Source organism: Leuciscus leuciscus, assembly GCF_965113295.1.
Source record: "Leuciscus leuciscus genome assembly, chromosome: 3".
NCBI lineage: Eukaryota > Metazoa > Chordata > Actinopteri > Cypriniformes > Leuciscidae > Leuciscus > Leuciscus leuciscus.
Window position 1 is genome coordinate 66,062,844 of NC_138727.1, and position 22,617 is coordinate 66,085,460.

Sequence of the window (22,617 nt, forward strand, 5' to 3'; positions counted from 1 at the left end):
AATGTTTGTTTATAAGTGAGTGTGGGTAAGACGCGTTCAGCCGTGATCCACGGACGTAACCTTTAAGAGTATGCAGCGTTGGATCACTAATAGGCTTGAGACGCGTCTGCTCAACAGTCCGCGTTGTAACTATGAGGTTTTTTAGGTTTTTTAGTGGTAGGGGTGTAGAGTAGACGCACGATAGGCGAAAAAAAAAATGTTTGTTTATAAGTGAGTGTGGAGAAGACGCGTTCAGCAGTGATCCACGGACGTAACCTTTAAGAGTATGCAGCGTTGGATCACTAATAGGCTTGAGACGCGTCTGCTCAACAGTCCGCGTTGTAACTATGAGGTTTGAGCAGTAACATTAGTGCTTCTCAGTGAGGAAAAGTAGAAAATGTTCGTTGTAAGCGAGTTTAAAGAGAAAAATCAAGAATTATAAATCAAATCGATAGAGCTCCAAAAACAACAACGCATTCAGACGCGACGCATGATAATAACAGGACAAGACATTACTCACCGTGTTTGTTGAGTGTTTCTTACTCACCTGAGCTTTTATGAACTCAAAGGCGCGAGAGAAAATAAATAAATAGAAATAGCTGAGCGCACGGGTGGCGCGTTAACAGGCTAGCGAATTACTAGCGTGTTGTGCTAGTAGTAACGGAAGCTAGCGATGTCAGGGTTGGGTAAGCTGTATTTAGTAGTAATATAAACAACTAGAAATTGTAGTAAATGATGGTTCAAAACAAGGAAATACGAGGCTAAGACGGAGCTTACAGCACCGAAGCAGACACACTCACAGCAGGCAGCGAGGCAGACAGGAGCAATCGATGTGTTGTGTTGTACTCACACACACACACACACACACACACACACACACACACACACACACACACACACACACATTATATATATGTATAGGCTATAAATCCGATTTTTTTTTTTTTATTTCCTATAAGGTATTTGATTGGCTTAGAATGATAAAAATTCTTCCACTCTTTCCAATTACACTGATTGCTGTCTATGTAAGTGGTGGTTTGAATGTTGGTTTTAATGAAGCAAACATGCAATAAAAAACAAGAAGGTCGAGAAAGCCCGACTGGACAGAGGAACAGTGTTTACTGTTATCCCAGTTAGTGGATGAACACAAGGCACAAACTGAAGCTTCCCCGGGCGCCGCCATTGGCTAGCGGACCATCACCTGCTGTTAGCATCCCATTGACTCCCATTCATTTTGGCGTCACTTTGACAGCGAATAACTTTACATCTGAGGCGTGTAAAGACTCCATTTGTGCATTATTTATTTCTAAAGAAACACGAAAATGTATAAAAGGCTCCATTACCTAGTATCTTACGTTATGGCCCCGTAGAAGCAGTTTCGGGGCCAGCTACTAGAAGACAGACGGGTTGCTCACGTCACATCTACGTGGTCAAGCTCAATGTGAGTCTGCGCAGTACGCTCAGCCATCAGGAAGTGAGAGCTTCAGTACGCTCGACCATCAGGAAGTGAGAGCTTCAGTACGCTCAGCCATCAGGAAGTGAGAGCTTCAGTACGCTCGACCATCAGGAAGTGAGAGCTTCAGTACGCTCAGCCATCAGGAAGTGAGAGCTTCAGTACGCTCAGCCATCAGGAAGTGAGAGCTTCAGTACGCTCAGCCATCAGGAAGTGAGAGCTTCAGTACGCTCAGCCATCAGGAAGTGAGAGCTTCAGTACGCTCAGCCATCAGGAAGTGAGAGCTTCAGTACGCTCGACCATCAGGAAGTGAGAGCTTCAGTACGCTCGACCATCAGGAAGTGAGAGCTTCAGTACGCTCAGCCATCAGGAAGTGAGAGCTTCAGTACGCTCAGCCATCAGGAAGTGAGAGCTTCAGTACGCTCGACCATCAGGAAGTGAGAGCTTCAGTACGCTCAGCCATCAGGAAGTGAGAGCTTCAGTACGCTCAGCCATCAGGAAGTGAGAGCTTCAGTACGCTCGACCATCAGGAAGTGAGAGCTTCAGTACGCTCAGCCATCAGGAAGTGAGAGCTTCAGTACGCTCAGCCATCAGGAAGTGAGAGCTTCAGTACGCTCAGCCATCAGGAAGTGAGAGCTTCAGTACGCTCAGCCATCAGGAAGTGAGAGCTTCAGTACGCTCAGCCATCAGGAAGAGAGAGCTTCAGTACGCTCAGCCATCAGGAAGTGAGAGCTTCAGTACGCTCAACCATCAGGAAGTGAGAGCTTCAGTACGCTCAGCCATCAGGAAGTGAGAGCTTCAGTACGCTCGACCATCAGGAAGTGAGAGCTTCAGTACGCTCAGCCATCAGGAAGTGAGAGCTTCAGTACGCTCAGCCATCAGGAAGAGAGAGCTTCAGTACGCTCAGCCATCAGGAAGTGAGAGCTTCAGTACGCTCGACCATCAGGAAGTGAGAGCTTCAGTACGCTCAGCCATCAGGAAGTGAGAGCTTCAGTACGCTCAGCCATCAGGAAGTGAGAGCTTCAGTACGCTCAGCCATCAGGAAGTGAGAGCTTCTAATTGACTTCACTTTTCTCCGTTGAATCCTATGGGGTCGCTGTGTCCATTTATTTTACTGTCTATGTTCAGGACCCCTGTTTTTTTGTGACAGCACCACCTACCGAACTGGATGATATGGCGGCTGCAGTTTCGGGACCGCAGTTCTAAGACCCAGTGGTTTAGTTACTTTGTACATTGTATCAAGATATTTAATCTCAGGAGTATTTTTTTTTTTTAAATAAATTTTTGATTCAAAATGCATCAGAGGTTAATTACAAAGTGTGTACACAATGTGAGTCACAATTTTAAATTTAAACAAATGAATTTACACAAAATATAAATGAAAAATGTATATCAATCTTTAAACAACTGAAGTCTTAGTTTCTTGAATTATACTGTATATTGATTAACCTCCTTAAGTTGAACTAATTAGCTCATTATCAGGTAAAATAAAGATCAGCATGTGCCGTCACTAAATTACTGATGTCTAATTCCAAACTCCACATGTGTAAGTAAGAGCAATACCCACCAACTGAATGGTCTCCCTTCTTTACTCAATTGTTTGTCAATTTTCCTGTTAAATTCTTCCACTTCTCTGGAATAGTTATCAGAGAACAATCACTGTTGTGTTCACATAAACATCATGGTTCGGCATTCCTCTGGGAAAAGAGCACCACAGATGAACTGCACTTCACACTTAAGTATAGCCTACATTTTATACTTAACTAATATGTTAAAACAATGAGTATTAAGCAAGTTTCACAGATTTACTTAGTCATTAAAACTCGACAAGGATTCATTAAATCATGGCCACGAATTCAGAACGTCGTAGTAATGAATAAAACTAGCACTCGAATTCTAAATTCGTGGGAATTAATTATTAATTCATAGTTAGCAGCGCTCACTTAGGGATACACTTTGCTTCGTTTAAACGTTATAAAATAAAACTTAATTGAATATCGGTACGATATATACGATCATGGAGCCTTTTATACATTTTCGTGTTTCTTTAGAAATAAATAATGGACAAATGGAGTCTTTAAACGCCTCAGATGTAAAGTTATTCGCTGTCAAAGTGACGCCAAAATGAATGGGAGTCTATAATAACGATCCCTGTCTGATCTATAGCGATTATTAACTCACTGTCCTCCAGTGTCTGCAACACATTTCTTCTCCTTCTTTCTGCCATGTTCTCCTCCGCTAAAGAAACTCTTCAGCCTCTTAAAGTCCTCGTTCGTACTCCTAACAATTCTGACCTTAAGATGCTTTCTGAATTACTTTTTTCTTTACTAGGATTTTTGATCCTTAAGTAACGTGAGACGCCCACATTTCAAAGAATTTTCTTCGAATTTTGTCACTAGGAGCCGCTCTTTGCATTAAGATTTTATACGGCCCAGGCCAGGAGTTTACAGGGAACGTTCACAATCACACGAGCTCGCCAGAAGCGGTGTGACGAGAGGGTTCAGCTGGAAAATGCAGAGTAACCCGTTTCACACACACACACTGAAAACCAGAGCACTCATCAGTGCGAGTTTATATTTATCAGCTCTGACTCTCTGGTGTTTCGGGATCTTGTATTCGCTGTTCACTCGGGGAATCGGACACACACGGACACCGGGACGCTTCACACACAAACAGTAAAGAAACGCTTAATTGTTTTCCTAATCTGCGCTCAGACTGACAGCACAGGTACGTCTGTAGGACGTCTGCTAAAGATCTGTTCATCTGGAAAGCATCTGCCGTGTAAAAACATCTGATAAACATCTCAGATAAAATGTACCGTAAAAAATACGGCAGCGACATTTTAAGTTTTACAGACTTAACTTACATTTACAGTAAAACAACATATTTCATTATCTGATATAATGTTAATTTACCAACATACTGAAGTGCTAATATCTGTTTTGTACCATTGTAATACACTGAGAACCACCAATCACAGTCATTCACACACACACTGAACACCATCATAACACACATTATAACATGAAACCCTAATGTACAAAACTGATTAGGAAAAACTACTATTTCAACAAAAACACATCAAATGTGAAGTGTCATGCAGGGAATTGTGGGAATGTCCATTTACGCTTTTTCACTGTAAATTATACAAGGATTTGTTCTTTTTCCACGTCCACGTCCACTGTAAAATGTACGGTTAGATCTGTCAGTTATTCAACCAACTATTAACCAATTGTTAACCAGTCTTTTACCATTAAAATCACGATCATCTAACAGGAAATGTCCTAGAGATGTAGTACAGATCAGTAAAACTTTAAAAAGCGTGTGTGTGTGTGTGTGTGTGTGTCTTCTCCTCGGTCAGGCTGGAATGGGCGTATCCTCCTCAAAGACCCGTCAGTCAGGATCCGGATCCGACGTGAGACCCGTCATGACCTGGGAGGCACTCCAGGGGGCGATCTCTCCACAGAAGAAGAAGAGGAAGAAGAAGAAGAAGAAGGAGAAGAAGAAGAAGGAGGAGAAGAAGAAGAAGAAGAAGAAGAAGAAGGGGTCCACGCTGCCGCTCGGCAACAGCAGAACAGCATCACTGTCTCCAAAGCAACTGTTGCTAGGCGACGGCAGGATGATGTCAGGGCTGCAGAAGAGATTCTCCACCAGTTCATAATCGTTTTCAATCCATGAATCAAACCATGCAAAGATTGTTCACACATTTATGTTCTAAAAACCTTTCTAAGACTTTAAAATGTCCATTTTTCTTGTCGTGATTAGAACATTAATGTTAATACAACGTTCTCATAACCTTATCTTAACATTTTTCGAAAGTTTCTTTCTAATATAATCCGAGAACATTTAATTATGTGAAAAGAGCATTAGACGATGTGGGTAAAGCTTCTACACACTGAAATAGAAACTATTTCATAATATATCACCATTATGATTAACCAAAGCACATTTTTCTTATCTAAAGTGGTGGAAAAGGAGCAGACCCTTGTTTTGTCCTGTTTGGAGGATCATGTGGTCATTAAATGAGCAGCATGACCCTTCTGCTGAACATCTCCCCCTGAGCTCCACAGAAGACAGGACACATGGTCTGGGTTGCACCAGTCATTCGTAAGTTCTTTCTTAAACTGGAGCGTTAAGTCCACACTAGAGGATTAGTAACTACTAGCTAGTTTGTAACTAACGCTGTACTTTATTCCGTTGCACCATTTGTTCGTAAGGCGTTCTGTAGCTGGTAGGTCATAAGCTCTCCGTAAAGTACATTTACATTTACATTTACATTTATTCATTTAGCTGACGCTTTTATACAAAGCGACTTACAATTGCTATATATGTCAGAGGTCGCACGCCTCTGGAGCAACTAGGGGTTAAGTGTCTTGCTCAGGGACACATTGGTGTCTCACAGTGGATTCGAACCCGGGTCTCTCACACCAAAGGCATGTGTCTTATCCATTGCGCCACCACCACCCCTAGTAATGCGTAGTCGCATAATATGACGCTTAGCCTCGATGATCCAATAGCAGCCTTCAAATACGTGAGCAGATGTTGTGTTGAAATGCCGTGAATTTCAGTTTATCCTTCATTCCAACCATAACAAAAACATAAGAAATTACGTTTACTGATCATGACTGATATTTGACATGCACAGCATAGACCGATGCACACGGCGGCGCGCTTTAGGACGGGTTCGTGTTAAAGAGCCGCTAACAAAGTAATCTTTTCACATTTTTTCTCTCTTAGAATGTAAGCGAGTGTAAGTGTCAGCGTTATTATATACAGTACAGGCCAAAAGTTTGGACACATTACTATTTTTTATGTTTTTGAAAGAAGTTTCTTCTGCTGCATTTATTTGAACAAAAATACAGAAAAAAAAGTAATGTTGTGATATATTATTACAATTTAAAATAATTGGTTTTCAATTTATTATACTTTAAATTATCATTTATTTCTGTGATGCAAAGCTGAATTTTCAGGATCATTACTCCAGTCTATCACATGATCCTTTAGAAATCATTCTAATATGATGATTCATTATCAAAGTTGGAAACAGTTCTGCTGCTTAATATTTTTTCATAACCTGTGATACTTTTTTAGGATACTTTGATGAATAAAAAGCAACAAAAAAACAAAACAAAAAAAAGAAGCAAATGTTTTAAAAATAGAAATCTTTTGTAACAGCAATATACACTACTGGTCAGTCATTTGGGGTCAGTAGTAATTTTTTTCTTTCTTTTTTTTGAAATAAATCAATACTTTTATTCAGCAAGGATGTGTTAAATTGATCAAAAGTGATAGTAAAGAAATATTTTTTTATTTTGAATAAATGCAGTTCTTTTTAACCTTTTATTCATCAAATATATTAGGCAGCAGAACTGTTTCCAACACTCATAATAAATCAGAATATTAGAATGATTTCTAAAGGATCATGTGATAGACTGGAGTAATGATCCTGAAAATTCAGCTTTGCATCACAGAAATTAATAATTTTTTTAAGTATATTCAAATAGAAAACTATTATTTTAAGTTGTAATAATATTTCACAATATTACTGTTTTTTTTGTGTGTTTTTTTGGATCAAATAAATGCAGGCTTGATGAGCAGAAGAAACTTCTTTCAAAAACATTAAAAATAGTAATGTGTCCAAACTTTTGGCCTGTACTGTATGTCTAAAGAATTGAAGTCTGTCAGGTAAAAGAAGAGCTTATTGATGCAGTTCAGTCTGTCTGCTATTTTATTCCAAGTTATTCTAAGTTTAATGGTGCAACGCAAAAATATTTAGAAGTGCGTAAGTCGTAACTTTAAGGCCTCATTATACTTCTGCTTCGGACCTACGCCGGAGCCTATACGCCGTAGGCAACGTGTTGGTTTCAATTTATACTTCTGCGTTGTTGTCCGCGTTGACGCGCACCTAGGGAGCATGTGAAACCCCGAGGGAGGGGTTCTGGCAGACCAATCACAGCGCTTGCGTCCGCGTAGAATTGACGCGTTGTTACATTTTTGGAGAGGTGCACGTCAGGGTACGCCGAAGGGTACGCGCGCTACACACAGCCTACGACGTAGCTACGGCGGCAGTTCGACGCAGAAGTATAAATAGGCCTTCAGTGTCCATTTACGTCAAAACTAGGCTAAACTGTAACTTACGCACAGTTGGTGCAAACGGCCCCTGATGTGTTGGTTCAGCGCTGAACTGTCTCTTTAAGAGTGTGACGTCATCAGGTCCTCCGCCCAGACCCAGCCGAGCTCCAGCGGAACCGGCCCGACGCCTGCTGTCATTCAGCCGGACCGCCGTCACGTTTTTCAGCGTTTAATAATGATGCATGTTCAGAGCTGCGAGAGTTTGACTCATCTTCATTATATCCGAATGATTCCACAATAAAAGAGCACAACCCTACACTTATATAACACTTATAGGGATAGTACGAGGAATGTGCCAAACAACTGATGCGTCAAGGCAAACTTTGATGTGGGCTTGAGAAGAACCGGGAGGTTATCTAGATTTAAAAGCTTTAAGTTTGACGGTTTTCAGTTTGAAATTTAAAGTAGTTTTAATTTTAAAGCTTAAAATTTGAAGGCAATACAGTCTATCAGAAAAAAACAGATGTTGCTAATTAAGGTATTTTAATTTGTTGCTAACACGTTTTAGATTGTTGCTAACATTTCTAGAACGAATTAGCACATTGTTAGCATGATTTAACACATTCTTAGCATAATTTAACACATTTTTAGCATGTTTTACAGCATGATTTAACACATTGCTGACGTGTTTTAAGATGTTGCTATGATTCCAACATGATTTACTATGTTGTTAGGATGATTATCATATCTCTAATATGCTTTAGCACATCGCTAACATGTTTCTAACATGATTTAATAAAAAAGAAGTTGAGAACATTGATGCAATGTTTATTTTAAGTGAGAGATATCTAAAGACCGTATGCCATTGTTTTAATTTAATCTGTTAATATTTGTTTTAATAAGTGCTGGGCAACAATTAATTGCAATTCATCGCATCCAAAATAAAAGTTTGTGTTTACAAAATATATGTGTGTACTTATTTTGTATACACACATGCATGTATATATTGTATGAAAAATGTGTTATTTATATATAAAATATTTATATATAATATAAATATATAGACAGTATATACATGCAAATATTTCTTATACAAACAAAAACATGCATAAAACTCCACTAGTAAGACTTTAATTAAATAAAAACAATATTTACACTCAATTCATTTACAGTTTGTGCTCAAACACACACACACAGTCTCTTCATTGATGCTCAGAGAAACACAAGAGAGTGATTGATTGACAGCTCGTTCAGCCTATCATGGCTCAGCTTTCAGATTCTTCCAGCATCTTTTCGGCTTCCTTCAGCATCTTTTCGGCTTCCTTCAGCACCACCTGTCCTCCGTTCACCTGTCCTCCGTTCACCTGTCCTCCGTTCACCTGTTCTCCACCTCCATCACGAGCCCTGCGAGCCTGAGAGAGAGAGCCGACAAACACTGGCTGCAAATCACCGATAACCAGTCTTTCCACCAAGATGACCTCACACCCAAGCAGACGTGAAGGAAAGGCAGCAGAAGATGTGTTTATAGTCACAGATCCGAGAGTCAATCAATCCTCCCAGACTGCTTTAGGACGGGGAACGTATCTCAGCCCAAACGCAGACGATCCGCTGGTCTAAACGCTAATGCTACGTCTACATTAAAGAGATAGTTCACATAAAAATGAAGACTAGCCCATGATTTACTCTTCCTCAAGTCATCCTAGGTGTATATGACATCCTTCCTTCAGACGAACACAATCAGAGTTACATTAAAAAATGTCCTGGCTCTTCCAAGCTTTATAATGGCAGTGAAAGGCTGTTTCTGTTTTTAAGTCCATAAAAGTGCATCTGTCCATCATAAAAGTGCATCTGTCCATCATAAAAGTGCATCTATCCATCATAAAAGTTCTTCTATCCATCATAAAAGTGCATCTATCCATCATAAAAGTGCATCTATCCATCATAAACGTTCTTCTATCCATCATAAAAGTGCCTCTGTCCATCACAAAAGTGCATCTGTCCATCACAAAAGTGCATCTGTCCATCACAAAAGTGCATCTATCCATCATAAAAGTTCTTCTATCCATCATAAAAGTGCATCTGTCCATCATAAAAGTGCATCTATCCATCATAAAAGTTCTTCTATCCATCATAAAAGTGCATCTATCCATCATAAAAGTGCATCTATCCATCATAAACGTTCTTCTATCCATCATAAAAGTGCGTCTGTCCATCATAAAAGTGTGTCTATCCATCATAAAAGTGCTTCTATCCATCATAAAAGTTCTTCTATCCATCATAAAAGTGTGTCTATCCATCATAAAAGTGCTTCTATCCATCATAAAAGTGCATCTGTCCATCATAAAAGTTCTTCTATCCATCATAAAAGTGCATCTGTCCATCATAAAAGTGTGTCTATCCATCATAAAAGTGCTTCTATCCATCATAAAAGTTCTTCTATCCATCATAAAAGTGCGTCTATCCATCATAAAAGTGCATCTGTCCATCATAAAAGTTCTTCTATCCATCATAAAAGTGCTTCTATCCATCATAAAAGTTCTTCTATCCATCATAAAAGTTCTTCTATCCATCATAAAAGTGCGTCTATCCATCATAAAAGTGCATCTGTCCATCATAAAAGTTCTTCTATCCATCATAAAAGTTCTTCTATCCATCATAAAAGTGCGTCTATCCATCATAAAAGTTCTTCTATCCATCATAAAAGTGCGTCTATCCATCATAAAAGTGCATCTGTCCATCATAAAAGTTCTTCTATCCATCATAAAAGTGCTTCTATCCATCATAAAAGTGCTTCTATCCATCATAAAAGTTCTTCTATCCATCATAAAAGTGCTTCTATCCATCATAAAAGTGCGTCTATCCATCATAAAAGTGCTTCTATCCATCATAAAAGTGCGTCTATCCATCATAAAAGTGCGTCTATCCATCATAAAAGTGCGTCTATCCATCATAAAAGTGCGTCTATCCATCATAAAAGTGCGTCTATCCATCATAAAAGTGCTTCTATCCATCATAAAAGTGCGTCTATCCATCATAAAAGTGCGTCTATCCATCATAAAAGTGCGTCTATCCATCATAAAAGTTCTTCTATCCATCATAAAAGTTCTTCTATCCATCATAAAAGTGCATCTATCCATCATAAAAATGCATCTATCCATCATAAAAGTTCTTCTATCCATCAAAAAAGTGCATCTATCCATCATAAGTGCGTCTATCCATCATAAAAGTGCTTCTATCCATCATAAAAGTGCTTCTATCCATCATAAAAGTGCGTCTATCCATCATAAAAGTGCGTCTATCCATCATAAAAGTTCTTCTATCCATCATAAAAGTGCTTCTATCCATCATAAAAGTGTGTCTATCCATCATAAAAGTTCTTCTATCCATCATAAAAGTTCTTCTATCCATCATAAAAGTGCTTCTATCCATCATAAAAATGCATCTATCCATCATAAAAGTGCGTCTATCCATCATAAAAGTGCTTCTATCCATCATAAAAGTGCATCTATCCATCATAAAAGTGCGTCTATCCATCATAAAAGTTCTTCTATCCATCATAAAAGTGCTTCTATCCATCATAAAAGTGCTTCTATCCATCATAAAAGTGCGTCTATCCATCATAAAAGTGCGTCTATCCATCATAAAAGTTCTTCTATCCATCATAAAAGTGCTTCTATCCATCATAAAAGTGCGTCTATCCATCATAAAAGTGCTTCTATCCATCATAAAAGTTCTTCTATCCATCATAAAAGTTCTTCTATCCATCATAAAAGTTCTTCTATCCATCATAAAAGTTCTTCTATCCATCATAAAAGTGCATCAAAACAGAAACAGTCTTTCACTGCCATTATAAAGCTTGGAAGAGCCAGGACATTTTTTACTATAACTCTGATTGTGTTCGTCTGAAAGGAGAGTGTCACACACACACAGCAAGGATGAGTTGAGGGAGAGTAAATCATGGGCTAATTGAATGTTTTTCTGCCGTTTCAGTGCGGATGAGTAACTTTTGGAGAACGCTAAACTCCCCTTCACTGCGCGAGCGTAACCCTCACTAACGCTCACTGGCCCTCATTTATCAAAAGTGCGTACACCAAATTTCCAGCGTACACCTGGCGTACACCCAAAACCACTGTGACTTTGAGATTTATCAATATGGACGTTGGCGTACGGCACGCTCAAATCCTACGCCAGCTCAGGAGGTGGTGTACGCACGTTTTGAGTTAGTGTGGAAATGCGCAGAAAAACAATTCCTAACACCACTGACAAACTAAAAGATATGATATATTATGACCCACAAAAAAAATAAATAAAATAATATATATAGTAATTATAAACTTCAGTGTTTATTTTTGTGCAACATGGACTTCAATGTTTAATTTGTGTGACTTTACCAAAGCATTTGATTTGTAGGCATATGTATTCCTTCAGTTGCGAGCCTGTGCGCTTTACCTGACGTTTCAAGCCTTGTTTATACTTTGGCCTGGCTCCGCAGCGCGAGTCTCCGCAGACTGCGTGCGCACCTCCCCAAATATGACGCCCTAGGATGAGAATGCGTTGGTAATACTCTATACTCGACGCGCTCGCCGTCGTACTATTCTTTGAAACGATGGTTAGGCCCGGCAGGTGCGCACGGACTGGGTTCTGTAATGAAAGGCTTTCAATGACCAAAAAATAATTCAGACTGACAAAATAATAAAAATGACATTCTTCTTCTTTTAAATAATAATGTAATAATAATAATACAAATAATAATAATAACGACATTCTTCTTCTAAATAACAATAAGCGTCATTAATAATAAAAATCATAAGAAGAAGAAGATTACAAATTGTCATGCAATTATTAATGTGAATGAATGGTACTCCACATCACATCATCATCACTATTGTACACCCCAATACATGTGACGTGATACAAAATTAAATGCTAATCGTTTCAAAACACGTGCTGTAAAATAATGCATTGTGATAGATTTGCTCATCCAAGTTTCTCTTCTTTGCCGTCTTCCGTGTGTCCATGGCGTAAAATGAGGGCGTGGGGGAAGCGGAGACTTGAATATATAGGGGCGTGTTATTCTAATGACGATCGTTTTCAGCCGCGGCATTTATCAAAGGCAGGTATTGCGTACACCTGGAGGTACGCACAGCTTCATAAATCAGGCGGTGAGAGGAGTGTAAGCATAATCTTACGCCAACATATACGCCCGTTTCTACGCAAGATTGATAAATGAGGGCCATTGAGAGGATACAGACAGGATAATTTAATTGATCTAAGTATCTCCTCATTCACTGATGGTCCAGGTCTCACTCACTCTCCATTATATGTCTGGTCTAAAACGCTAAAACTGCCCTCATGTTCAGCACATGTGAGTGAATTCTGTCATCTCTGCAGGACTGTGATATGAAGAGTGTGTTTGGTAACAGTGTGAGGTGAACATAACAGGCACAATACCGGTATAAACACGAATATCTATGGGTTCAACATGCGTCACATGACTAAACTTTGGAGAGCGTTTTCAAAAAGCTTCGTTTTTATTAAAGGGTTAGTTAACCCAGAAATGAAAACTCTGTCAGTAATTACTCACCCTCATGTTGTTCCAACCCCGTAAGACCTTCGTTCATCTTTGGAACACAAATTAAGATATTTTTTATTAAATCTGAGAGCTGGATCACTCCTCCATAGGCTTCTAAGACATTATAGTCTCGCATAGCCAGACCTTCAGACTGACGGCAGAAGGTCTGGACTATCGCAGCATTTCTTGGCCAAGGACCGCCCAAGAGGACGTTTGACTGACATGTAACACAACCAATCACAGTTTGTTTTGTACCGCGTCATATTTAGGGGCGTGACAATATAATGTTGATGTCCCTACAATAACAGACCGGTGTGCATCTAATAAATTATTCATTCAAGAACCTTGTGCAAGTTTACTGCATGAATGGAGCCGCGAACTTCACATACTTTTGAAAATACAGCGTTTAGTTGATCGTGGTAAGCGCTCATTGTCTCAGTTGTAAAAACAACGGCTTTCTTCTTCCACGAGGGGTTTTGGCGTCATGACATTTGTTTCCCGGCGGACCGAAAATAAACGCGACACTCGCGCCCCCCGGAAATCCGATAAAATTCAACCAATCAGATGACGACTTCGACATTCCTGAAGTGTTTCCAGTTAAGTGTACCATATGCATCAGACGTTTAGCCAACGTTCCGTGGGCGTGACGTCTGAGGCTGACACTAAAGACATTATAACTTGCTGGCCCAGAAAATGTATTAAAGACATCGTTAATATAGTCCAAGTGACTCCAGTGGCTCAATCTTAAGTTTATAAAGCGACGAGAATACTTTTTGTGCGCAAAACAAAACAAAAATAACGACTTTATTCCACTATTCATTTCCTTCTCTCTGAGCCTCGAGTTAATTCACGTAGTGTTTAAGCGCAGCGCGTCTGTGTTGTACGTCACACGTAGGCTCACTATTGGCCGACGCTGGTCATGTGTGTGATGCGTGTGGCGTATAACACAGATGCGCTGCGCAGTTACACTACGTGAATTAACTCGAGGCTCAGAGAGAAGGAAATGAATAGTGGAATAAAGTCGTTATTTTTGTTTTGCGCACAAAAAGTATTCTCGTCGCTTGATAAACTTAAGATTGAGCCACTGTAGTCACTTGGACTATATTAACGATGTCTTTAATGCATTTTCTGGGCCAGCAAGTTTCAGTCACTTAGAAGCCTATGGAGGAGTGAGACAGCTCTCAGATTTAATCAAAAATATCTTAATTTGTGTTCTGAAGATGAACGAAAGTCTTACGGGGTTGAACAACATGAGGGTGAGTAATTACTGACAGAGTTTTCATTTTTGGGTGAACTAACCCTTTAATAAAAACGTCGTCTCAGTGTGGACGAGGCCTGAGCCACTCGCCCTGGACATGAAGATCACAGACAGAAGCTCTGGAAGCACCTTTATTAATCACTCATTCACGTTCAACATCACGGGACATCATCAGCAGACGAGTGAGCCAAGACACTATCATCAGCATGTGTCTGGATAATCATCTAAACATCACAATCACAAACAGCCAATCAGAGCGCAAGAACAAGATATCCGTGTGAGCGTCTCATTGGTCGATTAAATCAAAGACACACGGCTGAAACTCATGAACAGCTCATAATTCACGACATATTTCAGGAGCGCAAGGTTTGTGTTAACAGGAACTAACAACGAGTTTTAGTTTCGTAATCTCAGCATTTACTAAAACATTTTTAAGATGAAAGTTACTAACATTAGTTTACGCACATTCATGCGCTAACAGAAGAAACCTCATTGTAAATAGTAACTGATGTTCTATACAGTGAAGCCCGTGTTTAGGACCTGAAATGTGACGCGCTTCATGAGATTCACTCAGATGAGGGACTTCAGTGCAGAACATCAGAAACAAAACTTGAAATGCAACCGATAAAACCTTAAAAAGACCCACTTTAAAAACCAGGGACATCTGGAGTGTTGTTTGGAAGTTAATGCAGGGAAACACACAATGGTTGGTTAGTACAGCATGTGCTAGTGCTGAAGTAACACGATTAAAACCACCTGTGTGTGTGTGTGTGTGTGTGTGTGTGTGTGTGTGTGTGTGTGTGTGTGTGTGTGTGTGTGTGTGTGTGTGTGTTCGCGTGCAATGTTTTATGCACGCGACACAGTGACACATGCAAATATTTACATGATTAACACACACACACGCCAGCAGCAGTGAGCGCTGCACATCTGTTAGCCAGAAACACATCTTTACAAAGATGTTTAATGAACACACACACACACACACACACAGGATGGTTTACTGGAACTGAGAAGATAACAACAGTGATGAAAACCCCGAGCTGCTCAGTAACTGCGTGCAGAAGGAGCGACTCCGATCACGTGACCACCGGAGCAGTTAGTGTGTGTGTGGGTGGGTGTGTGTTAGTGACGGAGAATCTCACAGCGAATCAGCAGTTCAGATGATGGAGATCGAGTGATTAGAGATCGAGTGATTAGAGTCTAATCGAGAGGATTTAAAAGCAAAGCAAATCTACATACGACCCATGACTCCTGCAGAACACGCCGTCTCCGCTGCACACAACACACAAGAGAACAGCCGTTAGACACACACACACACACAGACTCACTCACACACACACACACACACACACACACACACACACAAGGTTTAAACGCCACTAGCGGGACGGACACAGATGCGCGGCCGCCGTGTTCCTGCATGCGAGGTTTAGTTGGTTAGGCGTGGAGCGTTACACGATGACTCTCAGCACTCACACACACACACTATATTCAGGTTTAAACGGCACTAGCGGGATTAGTTACACGATGACTCTCAGCACACACACCTCTCGATGCGCAGAACAGGGTTAGTGAAGGAGGCAAAGCTAACATGCCCTTTACAAAGACAGTACACAGAAACACGACTGACAGCAACACTACGACATTTCACTGCAACAAAATCATTTCATTCCTTGATATTGAACTTGACAATTTGATAGTGTTTTATTTTACAAACATCTAAACGTTCTTAAATCAAGATATATTTACTGGAGAAGCAAAATTACAGTCTTTTTTAATTTATTTTAAATAAAATTAAGTTTTTGCTTAAAACTAATATCTGTCAGTGGGGGTCAGAAAAATAAGCTTGTTTTGTCTTTAACTTAAGTTGATTTTTCGGACTCTATTGGCAGATATTTATGGAAGCTTGGAATAAAAAATAAAATAAAATGTAATTGCAACTTCATCTCGCAATTCTGACCTTTTTCTCATAGATGCGTTTTTTTATATCTCAATTTTGACTTTTTTCTCACAATTGCGAATTTTCTAGCAACTGCGACTTAAGTAACTCACTTTTTTTCTCGCAATTGTGTTTATATCGCACAATTCTCACTTTTTTTCGCAGCTGCGATTTTTTTTTCTCTTTTTTTTCTTAATTCGGCTTTTTTTCGCACAATTGCGCATCTTTTACCAACTGTGACTTTAGTAATTCTCACTTTTCTCTCGCAATTGCGACTTTTTATCTTGCAATTCACACTTTTTTCTCGCAATAGCAATTTTTTTATCTTGCAGTTCTCACTTTTTTCTCGCAATTTTCACTTTTTTTCGCAATTGTTTTTATCTCAATTCTCACTTTTTTCTTGCAATATCGATTTTTTTATCTTGCAATTCTAACTTTTTTACTTAACGTACATTTTAAGTAAAAAAAAATAAAATACAAAACTTAAGACTTAATATCTTCAGTACTTTTGCTTCTCTAGTAAATGTATCTCGATTTACAAATGATTGGATGTTTGTACTGGAAAATAAGACAAAACTACAACAGAAGAACATCATTTTGGCCATGTTTCTAGCATCACGAAGTGTGTAACTGAGTCTTGCAGATGAAGCGTGCGAGTGGGACGCGAGTTCTGGGGCTAAAGCGGGCGCTTGAGCGGCGGTTTGACGCTGTTGTTGTGGGTCCCGTCGCTCTCGGAGAGTACCTCTTGCTCGAGGGTGTTGAAGTGTACCCCCGAGTGCTCGCCCGTCTGCTGGGACGACCGGCACGGGTAGCAGAGGATGCGTTTGAAGGTGTCGCGCATGTCCTTGTCGCGGTAGGAGTAGATGATGGGGTTCATGAAGGAGTTGCACTCGGCCATCACCAGGAAGAACTTCTCGTACGTCAGGACGTCGCAGGATGGGCAGAGACCGTCCAGCAGAAGCAGAACCAGGCCCGGCGTCCAACACACCACGAAACAACCTGCCGGGAAGAGCACGAGAGCGTTACACACATGCTCCGAAACATGCAGTGTAGGGATGTGACCTGCGTTTCGCCTTTGTCGCCATTAGCTTTTGGCTTGCTTTGAAACACTCTGTATTGTAAAGAGCGCTAGATAAATAAAGCTGACGATTTCGAAAGCTTTTCAAAAGCTTCCATAGGAATGAACTGAAAATGCTCGCTCGGGTGGCAATTGCTTGAATGGTGGGTTCATTATTATTCTTAACAACGAAACAGTACAATGACAAACTCGCTTAAACAGGCACTTTTACACTTGGCTTTGAAACCAAATCTTCCGCCATCGTCTTGTCAGTCAGATCACCTCACTCTCATCACATGAACAATTAAACCTGTCTCCTGCTGCTGTTCTGTGCCGCAACTCTCATTTTGGCTAACTGAAGTGTCTGTTCTTTAACTGAACTAAATTATTTTTATTACTATAAAAAAAAAAAAAGATGTACAGTCAAACCAAACATTATTCCGACACCAGATATAGTTTTTGATGCTTTTATTACCAGTGTGTGCAGAACACTATAGTTCATTTATGTAAGTGAGGAGAACAAAATAAAGTAAACTGTGACATATTATACCAAAAATTCGTACGTTGTTAGTTTGTTACAAACTGACTAATTACGTTGTGAATTTTAATTTCTGCAAACTAATTAATTTATGCAAACAACGTTTGTTGTGAATTTTAATTTATGCAAATTACCTCATTTAGATTATTTAGAACAGTAAATTCATTAACATTAGATCAAGGTTACGAACAAATTACGTAGTGAATTTTTATTTATGCAAACTACCTTCAGCGAATGCAAAGTTTCTCAGGGGAATGCAAAATCATTGACTTACTATTGTTCCTCCTATGTCATATGTTTCCCAGCACCATGTTTCCCTTAGGGGCTCTGTACATTTATGACCCTGGATCACGTCACCAGTCTCGAGTCGCACGGGTATATCTGTGGCAATAGCCAACAATACATTGTATGGGTCAAAATTATAGATTTTTCTTTTATGCCAAAAATCATTAGGATATTAAGTAAAGATCATGTTCCCTGAAGATATTTTGTAAATTTCCTACCGTAAATCCAGTAAATCCTACTTTAAAGGCAATTTTCTCAATATTTTGATTTTTTTGCACCCTCAGATTCCAGATAGTTCCAAATCTCTGTCAAATATTGTCATATCCTAACAAACCATACATCAACTGAAAGCTTATTTATTCAGCTTTCTGATTATGTATACATCTCAATTTTTTTTTTAATTACCCATGTGACTGGTTTTGTGGTCCAGGGTCACATTTCTGCAATTCAGTTTGGTGACACTTGTTTCCATTTCTCGATGACAGAAATGTAAGTAAATGTCTTTTTAGAGCTGCTTTACAGCAGAATCTGAATGAGTCTCATATTTGGTTCTGTTATTTTCCTGTTTATCACTGTGAAGCTGCTTTGAATCTATCTGTGTTCAATAAAGCGCTGTAGAAATAAACCTGACTTGACAATAGACGGTCAGAGGAGGGTTGGTGAAGTGAAACTAAAACATAACTTCTATCACTTCCACATTGTTGCTGTAACGCTAAAGGTGATCAGGCCTTTACTGTTCCTTGTCAATGTATGTTTAAATGTGCTTGATGAATAATGCTGTTGTTGTTGTGGACTGAAGTCAGCACTGCTCAGCATTTAGACGCTAATGCAACACTTCCTTTAGTCGAGTGTTCTCAGATGTACGTTCAGGAAGCACCTTAAGTGTGTGTGTGTGTGTGTGTGTGTGTGTGTGTGTGTGTGTGTGTGTGTGTGTGTGTGTGTGTGTGTGCGTTTATGGGATCCTTCCAAGACTTCACATAGCTTGAGTTTCCAGGAAGTGTGGCAGAATGTGTGTGTCAAAATTCCCTGTGTGCGAGCGCGAGCGGGCGTGACATGCAGTCATACTCAGAACATGCACATACTCGCCGCTCGCTCTCGCTCGGGGAGGGTGAAGTGTGGAGAGAAACGAGGCTGAGATAATGAAAACACGCAGATCCGGTTAGACGAGCCCGGACAGGCTTTCCTCCCCCAGATCCTCAGTGTGTTTATCAATGTCGGCTGTGCTTTTTTGTGTTATTCTCTAGAAGAGGAGTTTACTGAACACACTCAGACCACTGGTGCGATTCACTGCGGGTCCGTTCGCTCCTCTAACTAAGGTCGAACTAACACACGATGAAACCACTGATATTCTTTCTTCACAGGTGCTGCCGGATATACAAAACAAACCATGTTATCTGATTATGAAATAACGTGAAGCAGCAGTGTTTTCAGGGTTTCTAACCTGAGGCCTTCAAGACTTAAAACCTGTTCACAGCCAGAGCGATGACGACAACCAGAACTATATAACTACAATTATAACCAGAACTATCTAACTACAATTATAACCAGAACCAGAACTATCTAACTACAATTATAACCAGAACTATCTAACTACAATTATAACCAGAACTATCTAACTACAATTATAACCAGAACTATCTAACTACAATTATAACCAGAACTATCTAACTACAATTATAACCAGAACTATCTAACTACAATTATAACCAGAACTATATAACTACAAATATAACCTGAACCAGAACTATCTAACTACAATTATAACCAGAACTATCTAACTACAATTATAACCAGAACTATATAACTACAATTATAACCAGAACCATATAACTACAATTATAACCAGAACTATATAACTACAATTATAACCAGAACCATATAACTACAAATATAACCTGAACCAGAACTATGTAACTACTATTATAACCAGAACTATATAACTACAATTATAACCTGAACTATATAACTACAATTATAACCAGAACTATATAACTACAATTATAACCAGAACAATATAACTACAATTATAACCAGAACTATAAAACTACAATTATAACCAGAACCAGGACTATATAACTACAATAACCAGAACTATATAACTACAATTATAACCTGAACCAGAACTATATAACTACAATTATAATCTGAACTATATAACTACAATTATAACCAGAACTATATAACTACAATTATAACCTGAACCAGAACTATATAACTACAGTTATAACCAGAACTATATAACTACAAATATAACCAGAACTATATAACTACAAATATAACCAGAACTATATAACTACAATTATAACCAGAACTATATAACTACAATTATAACCAGAACTATATAATTACAATTATAACCAGAACGATATAACTACAATTATAACCAGAACGATATAACTACAATTATAACCAGAACTATATAACTACAATTATAACCAGAACCAGGACTAGGCCTATATAACTACAAATATAACCGGAACTATATAACTACAATTATAACCAGAACGATATAACTACAATTATAACCAGAACTATATAACTACAATTATAACCAGAACCAGGACTAGGCCTATATAACTACAATTATAACCAGAATCAGAACTATATAACTACAAATATAACCAGAACTATATAACTACAATTATAACCTGAACCAGAACTATATAACTACAATTATAACCTGAACTATATAACTACAATTATAACCAGAACTATATAACTACAATTATAACCTGAACCAGAACTATATAACTACAGTTATAACCAGAACTATATAACTACAAATATAACCAGAACTATATAACTACAAATATAACCAGAACTATATAACTACAATTATAACCAGAACTATATAACTACAATTATAACCAGAACTATATAATTACAATTATAACCAGAACGATATAACTACAATTATAACCAGAACAATATAACTACAATTATAACCAGAACTATATAACTACAATTATAACCAGAACCAGGACTAGGCCTATATAACTACAAATATAACCGGAACTATATAGCTACAATTATAACCAGAACGATATAACTACAATTATAACCAGAACTATATAACTACAATTATAACCATAACCAGGACTAGGCCTATATAACTACAATTATAACCAGAATCAGAACTATATAACTACAAATATAACCAGAACTATATAACTACAATTATAACCAGAACTATATAACTACAATTATAACCTGAACTATATAACTACAGTTATAACCAGAACTATATAACTACAGTTATAGCCAGAACTATACAACTACAATTATAACCAGAACCAGGACTATATAACTACAATTATAACCTGAACTATATAACTACAATTATAACCAGAGCTATATAACTACAATTATAACCTGAACCAGAACTATATAACTACAATTATAACCTGAACTATATAACTACAGTTATAACCAGAACTATATAACTACAATTATAACCAGAACTATATAACTACAATTATAACCAGAACTATATAACTACAATTATAACCAGAACTATATAACTACAATTATAACCAGAACAATATAACTACAATTATAACCTGAACTATATAACTACAATTATAACCAGAACTATATAACTACAATTATAACCTGAACTATATAACTACAGTTATAACCAGAACTATATAACTACAATTATAACCAGAACAATATAACTACAATTATAACCAGAACTATATAACTACAATTATAACCTGAACTATATAACTACAAATATAACCTGAACTATATAACTACAATTATAACCAGAACTATATAACTACAATTATAACCAGAACTATATAACTACAATTATAACCAGAACTATATAACTACAATTATAACCTGAACCAGAACTATATAACTACAATTATAACCTGAACTATATAACTACAATTATAACCTGAACTATATAACTACAATTATAACCAGAACTATATAACTACAATTATAACCAGAACCAGGACTATATAACTACAATTATAACCTGAACCAGAACTATATAACAACAATTATTAAGATAAATATAACAATAACTATAAAATAACAAAAATTATAACTACATAACTACAATTGTAAAGAAAAATCTGATATAACTACAATTATAATGATAACAATTATAACGAAAAATATAATAGCTATAACGATAAATATAACTACATAACTACAATTATAATAAATATAACGATAACTATAAAAACTCTAATTATAACAATAACCATAACAATATAACTACAATTCTAATGATATATATACAATAACTATAATGATAACCATAACAAGAATGTAGGGCTGGGAAAAAAATCTATTTGATTTAAAAATCGAGTTGGTAGGTCAAATCGATTCATATTTTCCAAAAATCGATTTTTTTGATTTTTTTCTCCCCCTCTTCAGTATAGTGTACAATACATACATTTTGCGTTCGCCAAATCTTCCTTCAGTGTTTCCGTAGCACGCTCCCTG

The 22,617-nt window shown here is 38.0% G+C and overlaps 1 protein-coding gene across 5 annotated transcripts in view; it reads right to left on the bottom strand.

Moving 5' to 3' along the window:
• Window positions 1–8,619: 8,619 nt before the first annotated feature.
• Window positions 8,620–22,617, bottom strand: part of lpar2b (lysophosphatidic acid receptor 2b) — a 28,716-nt gene continuing 14,718 nt past the window's right edge. For 2 of the 5 annotated variants that reach the window (XM_082165229.1, XM_082165228.1), the window contains exons 4-6: window positions 17,016–17,272; window positions 15,574–15,606; window positions 8,620–8,916 (exon numbers count right to left, since the gene is read on the bottom strand). In XM_082165229.1, coding sequence (XP_082021355.1) covers window positions 8,770–8,916; window positions 15,574–15,606; window positions 17,016–17,272 — 437 coding nt within the window. In that variant the 3' untranslated portion in view covers window positions 8,620–8,769. The remainder of the gene's footprint in view (window positions 8,917–15,573; window positions 15,607–17,015; window positions 17,273–22,617) is intronic. The other 3 variants (XM_082165230.1, XM_082165232.1, XM_082165231.1) reach the window with 3 other exon arrangements.